Source organism: Mus pahari, chromosome 1 (assembly GCF_900095145.1).
Source record: "Mus pahari chromosome 1, PAHARI_EIJ_v1.1, whole genome shotgun sequence".
Lineage (NCBI taxonomy): Eukaryota > Metazoa > Chordata > Mammalia > Rodentia > Muridae > Mus > Mus pahari.
Window position 1 is genome coordinate 88,440,591 of NC_034590.1, and position 9,775 is coordinate 88,450,365.

At 48.5% G+C, this 9,775-nt stretch overlaps 1 protein-coding gene across 2 annotated transcripts in view; it reads left to right on the plus strand.

Annotated features, from left to right (window-relative positions):
* Nucleotides 1–9,775, plus strand: part of Vps35l (VPS35 endosomal protein sorting factor like) — a 103,293-nt gene that overhangs the window by 2,062 nt on the left and 91,456 nt on the right. The window contains exons 2-5 of one of the 2 annotated variants that reach the window (XM_021192584.2): nucleotides 795–894; nucleotides 3,632–3,799; nucleotides 5,492–5,614; nucleotides 7,005–7,029. In XM_021192584.2, coding sequence (XP_021048243.1) covers nucleotides 795–894; nucleotides 3,632–3,799; nucleotides 5,492–5,614; nucleotides 7,005–7,029 — 416 coding nt within the window. The remainder of the gene's footprint in view (nucleotides 1–794; nucleotides 895–3,631; nucleotides 3,800–5,491; nucleotides 5,615–7,004; nucleotides 7,030–9,775) is intronic. The other variant, XM_029546221.1, reaches the window with a different exon arrangement.

Consider the following 9,775-nt stretch of genomic DNA (forward strand, 5'->3'; position numbering starts at 1 on the left):
CTGTCCTGGAACTCACTCTGTATACCAGGCTGGCCTCGAACTCAGAAATCCGCCTGCCTCTGCCTCCCAAGTGCTGGGATTAAAGGTGTGTACCACCACGCCCGGCTGCCTGGGCTTTAACTTGCATCTCAGGAACTTAACTCTTCTGGGGCACCTCCTGCAGGCCCTGGCTGTGAATCCTGAGCCCTGCCATGTCTGTCCAGCTCTGGGAGGTTTGCTCCAAGCTATGGCTGCCTGGCTTCCCAGCAGCCACCTGCCCTTTGCTTGGTTCACGCCACCAGTCAGCCAACACCATGGACACAGGCTGGGGAAACCGGGCTCCTCTTAGTAAGTTCCCCTGTACACGGATCTGACCTCACACACCGGTGTTTGTTGGCAGAGTTCGTACCTTCAGACAGCTTCAAAATTGTTTTTACAGACGCTTAGCTGGTAGAGCCCTCATCTGGCACACAAGTTTTGGGTTTTATCCCTAGCATGGGTTACATGGGATGTGATAGAGCATGCCAGGAATCGCAAGATTTGGAAGGTGGAGTTTCGCGACGATCAGGAGTTCAAGGTTATGTTCAACTACCAAGGGAGTTTTAGGCTAGTCTGGGCCACATAGTGATTTCAAGTAAATAATAAAATAATTTTTATGTTTTTTATTTCGTGTTTTGTAGTCTACTTGCTAGCAACATTACATGCTCCAAGTTGATCCCCGTCAGTGGAGTCTAGATAACATTTTAGGTCTCAGTCACCCATCTGGTGTCACCTTGTCACCTTTCTGATTCGCCAAGTGTCTTGCTTGTACACAGGCACTCCCGGAACAGGAACTACAAGGCGGAGCTGGCGTCTTGCAGGTTGGAGACAGTGCCTCTGGAGTGTGGAGACTACCACCCGCTGAAGCCCATCACTGTGAGTGCTGTGCAGGCTCCCCACAGCAGGCCCAGTCTCTTGCTTTCCTGTTGGCAACTGCGTGTGCATGTGTCAATCAACTTCCTGTCACCCTCTGCACTCCCACCTTCTCCTGTCCTTGATGTTGCTGTGGGGAGAGGGTGAGGACCCCTGATTTGGAAGCTTCCTGATCTTTAACTGTAGGAGTCACTCTCGCCACCTGGGGCAGGTGGAGAAGGGGTGGGCGTGGGATAGAGTGTGAGTTGGGCTGCCCCAAAGAGCATCTTAGACTGTTCAGTAAAACAAAATAAGAGCTGACAAGAGACCTTCCGGTCTCCCCCCAACTCCCTCCATTATGTCAGCACTCACTAACAAATACAGCTGCCCCTTGTCCCTTAGTGTCCTGGAAAGCCTGGCTTCAGGTACCAAAACCTTCCCAAGGTTCTGATATAAAACTTGTATCTAATCTATACACAACCTGCCATGTGCTTTACTTTACATGTACACCAGGTGTGGTGGTACACGCCAGTCGTTTTTACACTCAGGGTTAGCCCTGGCTCTGTGAAGCTGTCTCAAAATAAATGATAAATAAATAAATGCAATGCTTAGCCAGACAGTGGTGGCACACACCTTTAATCCCAGCACTTGGGAGGCAGAGGCAGGCAGATTTCTGAGTTTGAGGCCAGCCTGGTCTACAGAGAGAGTCCCTAGCCAGGGCTATACAGAGAAACCCTGTCTCAAACAAAACAAAACAAAACAAAACAAATAATAACAATAAATAAATAAATAAATAAATGCAATGCTTGTGTAACTCATAATAGCCAGTACTGTGTCACCACTGTGTCAGGAGCTGTTATACTATGCAGTTTAAGAAATGACAGTCTGCACTGGCCAGCTCAGATGCAGTTTTAGGTTCTTACTCGTCGGGTGCTCTATTACTGAGCCACACCCCAAGACAAGCCCCGAGTTTTCTTTTTTTTTTTTTTTTCCCCGAGACAGGGTTTCTCTGTATAGCCCTGGCTGTCCTGGAACTCACTCTGTAGACCGGGCTGGCCTCGAACTCAGAAATCCACCTGCCTCTGCCTCCCGAGTGCTGGGATTAAAGGCGTGCGCCACCATGCCCGGCACCGAGATTTTTATTGAACATTCAGTCATAGAACCTTGGAGTGTCGGTCATCCTACAAGGACCACTGCCTCTAGGCAGATGACGTGGTGACCTTGTTAGAAAGCAGATTTTCAGGGCTGGAGCAACGGCTTCACAGTTAAACACTTGTTGCTCTGACAGAGCTCCCAGGTTCAGGATCCACTCACAAGCAGATGGAAAGCAGGCTCTCTGGCTGCATGCTGAGCACTAGGCTCGTCTGGCCTTCCTAGTCAGGGCCTGTCTTAAAGATAAGCAAGGAGCCAAACCAAAGAATGTAGTTACACGGAACACTTTCGGTCGGGAAGAAGTCATCTCTACAGTCACAGACTGCCACCAGCTATGCGGTTGGTCTTGCATGTTGAACAGTTTTCTGCTCCTGCCTACCAACTGGGTGACCACCATCCAACTGATTCTGACAGTGTTCCAGACAGGAAAAGCCAGTTTCTGTTGTGGTAGATATTGGGGGGGGGGGTTCTACCCCATCTTAGATCGTTTAGCTCCCAAATAAAAAACACAGAACCTTTATATTTGCTGGGCAGGTATCAACCCTCTAGGCAGTTTTGTCTACTTTCCTGTCAGTAACCCTGAGATAGGACTTGCCATGTTCCGCCTGGACTGCTACTCCAACAGGACAGCCATCATGGCCATGGGCTCACGATCTTGCTACCCATGGCTTCTTCTTCTTTCTCTTCTCTTGACTTTCCTCAATGGTCCCTGCCTCAGACCCAAAGCCTGGGAACCCAAGCTCCTCATACCTCTCTTCTGCCCAGCTACAGGCTATAGATATCTTTATTAACCAATCATGGATAACTCACGGAGGGCAAGGTTTATACAGCAGAAGCTGATATGCGTAAGAATTTGCTTGTCTTGGAGCAACCAGATCTTGGCTACAGAATTTAGCATTTGAATACAAGCAGCATCAGACCAAGCTAATTATAAGTTTCTTCCTCTCTACTCACAGTCCATACATAACGCACTGTGACCCCACATATCAGAAACCAGCAAGCAATTCTCTAGCTGACACCAGCTTTGGGGATACTTCGGGTCTAACCCTACTTAGAGATAACTAGCACCAGACCCCTACTTCAGTTACCAGGGCCAAGTCCAGGGTATGCCCTGCGCCTCTGACCTCCATAAGGTCTTGTCCTTCCTTGGGTTCTGGTAATTTGCTGAGGCCGCGCTCAGAGCTTAAGCAAGCTTTCCCCACTGGCCGGATCGAGGCAGGGTCCTGAAGAAGATGTGTGTGGGATGACCTGGAGATTCTCTATCACCCCCGTGTCATCTTCACAGCCGCTCTCCAAGTGCCTTTGATAAGGGATTTAATGTGGTGGTTGGGGGAGACTGAGTGGTCAGGTTGATTGCTTTTAACTCCATCGCTGGCTTTATCCTCCTTGGAGGATGGGAATGAGCCTGAAGTACCTGGACATGGCTGGTTCTGGGGATCAGCTGCATTGTGGAGGCCGTGGAGATACTGGGTCATGCCAGTTTTTCACAGACTATATAACATCGCCTCTGCCACAAATGACTGGTCAGTCCAGCAAGATTAAGTGGCCTTGTTGACTGTCCCCTGATGCAGTCAGTCAGATGACCTCCACTGCACAACTTGCTCCACAGGTCACTGAGTCCAAGACAAAGAAGGTGAGCCGGAAAGGAAGCACATCATCCACCTCCTCCTCTTCCTCCAGCTCTGTGATCGATCCTCTGAGCAGCGTCCTCGATGGCACTGACCCGCTATCCATGTTTGCAGCCACCTCGGACCCGGCAGCCACGGTAACAGTCACAGTAAGGCAGCCTGGCAAGCAGCAGGCCTTGTAGGTGTCGGGTCCTTTCCTGCAGGGATGGAGGTTTGAAGTTTCACCAATAATGCATTGGGGCGTTCTGATCGTGAGAGTTCAGGACCTCCAAATACCCAGAGGAATCTGATTAAGAATGTTGTCTGAGAGAGGCTGGGAGAGATCTGTGAGTCCTCTCTCTATTTTTATTTATATTTATTTATTTATTTTTAAAGACAGGGTTTCATGTCGTGCACACGGGCCTATGTGAGAATGACCTTCCACTTCTGACTCCCCTGCCTCTGCCTCCCAAGGGCAATGTTTACTAGTAAGAGCCACCACTCCCAGTTTGTTCAGTGCTGGAGACTGAACCCAGGGCTTTATGTCTGCTAGGCGAGCCCTCTACCAACTGAGCCACACCCTAGATCCTCAGCCCCTCAGCGTGTCTTGTTTTATACTTTTGACTTGACAGTATGTCTCAGATAACTTTTCACATTGTGACCTTATTATTTCGCATGGCTGCGTTATATTCTGATTCCATTGTTGCTGCCCATGGAGTCTAGGGTGTCTGCTGGAATTGAAAACACACCAACGTCTCTTGAATATATACATACCTCATGGCGCCAGTGTGCAGGGGTCTGTGCAGGGGAGAGTCCTAGAAAGCTCCCTACTGGATGAAGGCAGTAGATACGTGCTGTTCTGAGTGCTGCCTCTGAGCCGTCCCCTCCAAGGCTTAGTGGTCTGTATTCCTGCCAGCAATGCTAAGTCTCACCTCTTTCCTTGATTGAATATTAACAGTTATTTTAATTTTCCACTATTTGGATTGCTGGGAAAAATTTCTTTTTCAGTGTGCTTTACAAAACTTTTTAAAATTCATTTTACGTGCATGACCGTTATGTCTGCCTGTGTGTATATGCACTGGACACAAGCATGTGGAGGTCAGAGAAGGGCACTATCTACTGGAGCTAAGTCAGAGCTGCCACATGGGTGCTCTGCAAGAGCAGTAAGTGCTCTTCCCCACTGTGTCACCTGCATTTTAACTGAAGACATTTTATTTTGTATGTGCATGTGTGTTTGCATGTGTAGGGGATGCGTGCATACTTGCTTGTACTTGGAGGTCAGAGGCCGACATCAGGTTTCTTTCCGGATTGATCTCCACCTTACGTGTTGATATGTTGAAGAAGCGTGCACTTGAACCCAGAAACACAGAATTAGCTAGTCTAGCGAGCTAAACTGCTCTAGCGATCCCATCGTCACCTCCATGCCTCGCAAGCATGAAGACCTGTATTTCGTGCCAAGAACTCATGCAAAAATGTTGGACACAGTGGTTCATTCTTATAATCCCAGTGTGGGGAGGGAAGGATGGATCCCTAGGGCTCGCTTGCCCAGCTAATTTGGCCCAATAGGTGAAGTCTAAGCCAGTGAGAAATCTTGCCACAATGATTGCCTTAGGAATGACTGTTATTGTGGCCTGGTGATGGTGGCTCATGCCTTTAATCCCAACACTTGGGAGGCAAAAGCAGTCTGGTTCCAGGACAACCAGGGCTATACAAAGAAACCCTGTCTCAAAAGACCATTTCAAAAGGAAAGAAAAAGAAAAGGGGAAACAGCAGCGTTGCTGGGCTGGCGTGTAGCCCAGTGGTAGAGCGCTTGCCTGGCAGGCTCAGAGTCCATCCTGAGGTAGCTGCCTTGCCCTCCTTAGGACAGCTCCAGAAAGAAACGTGATAAGGATGAGAACTCCTTCGTGGGACCTGATTTTGAGCCCTGGGCCAACAAACGTGTTGAAATCCTTGCCCGGTACACAACTACAGAGAAGCTGTCTATTGTGAGTACTCAGCTGCATGTCAGCCCAGCCGGCTGGCTCCCGGGCCCTAGAGTTCCTCTCCTGTGTCAGTGTTACTTGTGTGCCAGTTGGCTTCTTAAGCAGTTGCGTGTTAAGGGTTAGGGGGTGCAGCTCAATTCAGAAAAGGAATTGGCAGCATGGACCCCTTGGGGGAGGGCACCTACAAAGGCATTTAATTAAAGGCATGACTTAAGAAGGGAAGAGGAGGGCAGGGTTCATTTTCCTCCCTGTGTCTGCCTTGGAGCTAGAAGCTTGCTTCTGGAGTGGCTAGTGGGTGAGGTAGTTGGCTGTGTCTGGAGCAAGTGTAAATTAGGGGCCTTTCTTTTGCCCCAGGCAAGTTACTTCCACCAGGAGGCGCTCAGATGAGCAGTGCTTTCTCTGGGCAACCAGTTAGTACTGTGCTAGTTATGGTCAGGTTCAGAACTTGTAACCCAAGTTCTCCCCTTGGACAGCATTAAGAACATTATGTCTCTCCCTATTCTGAGGAGGTCCGGAGGTAGGGAGTCCAGGACTGGAGTGACAACTTCTCGGACCAGGTTTCCATCTTTCTGTCTCACTCCTCAGATGTTTGTAGTGTTGCTGTATGTGCAAGTTGCTAGAAGGAAAACAAAAGGAAGATGTAGCCCCTCCATCCAAGGGGGCCTCCTGGTAATCCCTCAGCACTGCAGTTGCTGTGGTTTGGGAGGTGGCGATTTATAGTATATAGCTGCAAGGGAGGCTGGCTGGGCGGTGTAGCTTCATGACCATCTGACTGTGTTCCTGCAGCACTCCTCTTGCCCGCTTTCCACAGGGTGTGCTGAACAGAATGATAGGAAAAACTGATTGGCTATTAAACGGTGTTTCTCCTTTCTTCTTGAATGCATAGGTTATTCAGAGATGCACTTCTCAGGCGTCAGTCCTTTTAACCCCTGAGCATTATCTGGAAATGTCTAGAGTTATTTTTGCCTGTTACAACTCTAGGGGTTGCTTGGTGTGTTGTGGGTGGAGGTCAGAGAGGCTGTAAAACTCCACAGTGCATAGGCTAGGCCCCACAGAGTGAAGCTGTATAACTCACAGAGGCAGGGGCATGATGGCTGAGAAACTTGGATTTAAGGATGTCCAAAATGGGTCTACTACTCAGTGCTATTAGATCAAAACTTGTGCTATTTGATGTCCCACATGAGTTGAGATTCAACTTGTAGGTGGCTTTTAGTGGCCTTCCACAGGACTTGAGTTCAATTCCAAGCGTCTGTATCAGGCAGCTCAATTACCTGTAAGTCTAACTTCAGAGGACCCCACACCTCTGAGGGCACCAGTGCTCCCTTGCACAAAATTAATTTTTAAAAAATGAAAAACATTAATTGTTGTTATTATTATTATTTTGTCTCTGCAGAATCTGTTTATGGGATCAGAAAAAGGTAAGATGAGCATTTGTTTTGATAGGTGAATTCTGCCTGGGCCTTCATCGAGGAAGGGAAGCTATTATCATGCCTCTGTCGTGACGTTTGTACAGCTGAAAGGGGTTAGGCTGCTGGATGCTGGGCAGAAACACATGTAGAACATTAGTGGAAGGAGACCAGAGAGCCTCCCAGGGGTCAAGGCAGACTTCCCGGCTGACCTTTAGGAACACAGAGGACAAGAGCATTCCCCACCAGCAGCATGACCAGCAGCCCTCACCCCTCTGCTCCTGTGTCTGAGGTCCTGTGTGTGTGTTGGCGAGCCTGCACATGTGTCTGTGTAGACGCTAGAGGTCAGCATTATGCGTCTTCCTCAATCGCTCTTCACCTTATTTATGTATTGATATGGGGACAGTTCCGGCTGTCTTGGAACTCCACATACCATAGACCAGGCTAGCCTTGAGCTCACAGATGTCCACCTGCCTCTGCCTCCCAAGTGTTGGGATTAAAGGCAGTGCTAGCTTGCCCAGCCTTTTCACCTTGCCTTTTGAGACAGGGTCTCACTGAACGTTCAGCTCACTCATTCAGCTAGGCCGGCTGACTGGCAGGCCAGCTCCAGGAATCCTGTCTCAGGTCTTCATGCTTGTGTATCAAACATGTTTCTGACAGGCATCTTCCCTAACACTTGGCCCCATTCCTTTGCCCTCGACCTTCCTAACGCCGTGACCCTTTAATACAGCTCCTCACGTTGTGGTTGACCCCTCCCCACCATAAAGTCATTTTTTTTTTTTTTTTAAAGATTTATTTATTTATTATATGTAAGTACACTGTAGATGTCTTCAAACACTCCAGAAGAGGGAGTCAGATCTTGTTATGGATGGTTGTGAGCCACCATGTGGTTGCTGGGATTTGAACTCCGGACCTTTGGAAGAACAGTCGGGTGCTCTTACCCACTGAGCCATCTCACCAGCCCATAAAGTCATTTTTTGTTGCTACTTCATAACTGTAATTTTGCTACAATTATGACTCATAATGTAAATAATACCTGTGTTTTCCAATGGTGTTAGGGATCCCTGTGGATGTGGAGTTCTCGTTGAGAACTGCTGCCTTAGAGCTTTGTCCCTGGGGAAAAAGGCACATGTGCTCAGTCTTACCAGCCTCTAGTCTCTGAACATTTGGAGGGTCAGATGTTCAGTTCTCCTCACCCACCATAGCATGTTCAAGGCCAGCCTATACTATGTGATACCCTATTAAAAAAAAGAAATACACACACATATACACACCCCTAGGGTGATAGTATTTGTTGTAGATAAATAGAATCCTCATGAATGGCTGAGTGGATGCAAGTCAAAACAAGCTAAAATAGGCAAATTATTAGGATGGTTTGAATATGAAATGTTCTTTATGAAGTCATATTTGTGTTTTGTGTGTGTGTGTGTTACACATGTACATGTATGTGCTGTGTGCATGGCAGGAGACCCCTGTGCAGAGGTCAGAGGAGGAAGACAGTGAGTGTCCTTCTCTGTCATCTATTCCCTTGAGACAGGGTCATTTACTGAGTTTGGAATTAGCTATGTTGTTATCCCCCTGTTGTCCTTGGCAGAGCTGGGATCCACAGTGCTTGTCCAGTCCCACCTGGGTTTTTCCTTGTGTTCTGGGAATTTAAACTTGTGTAGCAACAACTTTTGCCCATTGAGCCATTTTTATATCCCTAGGGCAGTGTCTGGAATGCTCATAGGGCCGTTTTGGGAGGCTGGGATCTCTAGGGGGTGGGACCAGGTGGACATGGCTTGTTAATGGTCTGATGGTTATAACTAGCTTCTGGTTGTGGCTCTGCTTTCCACTTCCTGGTTCCTCACATGAATAGCTTGCACTGCCGTGATGTTCCTGACTGGGGTGATAGGAAATGAAGAGACAGTAGACACATGTACAGAAAAGCTGGGATGAGTGGGCTGTGTGTTCTGATGGAGATACGGTCACATCAGCCCGGAAACTCTTTGTGGAATAGGAGGCAGGTTTACCATGTACAGCAGCATGACCACAGGTTAGCCCGTCTCTGCAGGGGGAACAGTTTCAGCTTATCAGCTTACAGTTGTCTGGGAGGAGAGAGCTGTGGTTGACTCGTTCTGTATACAGTTACGATCCATGCTCAGACCAAGGGAAGGCCTAGTCATTTCCGCGGGTCTGAGGCACTGGGGTCCTTGTCTCCCCACCCTCCATGTTGTCCCAAGATGCAGTGTGGATGAGCTGCTTCCCCGTGGCCTTCCCCTTATGCAGACTGAAAGCCTTTACAACTCCGATAATCGTTAAATGTCTCTCTCTTAAGTTGTGACTGTTGGGCATGTGGGTCACAGTTTAGTTCTTGGTAATTAAATATTTTTGCCATGCTGTTAACCAATAAGAGGCCCTCCACCAGTCTATGCCAGGGTCAGGAACCTAGGGCCTGAAAAGAAAATGGTAACAGCTTGGTGTGTGAGCCAGCGTCCTGCCACGGTAACAAAATGCCCCAGACAACCACTGAACAGGAGGAAAGACTTATTTGGGCTTACAGAGGTTTCAGTCCACGGGTCTTGGCTCTGTGGCTTTGGGCCTGTACTGACACAGTCCAGTGACAGGGACACTTGTCAGGGGAGGCCTGGCCACGTAAGGAAGTAGAAACAGGAGGATGGGGCCAGGGTCCTCTCAGGAGCACACTCTCAATGGCCTAACTTCCTAGTGCTGGCTCCGCTTTCCAAAGGTTACTCACACACACACACACACACACACA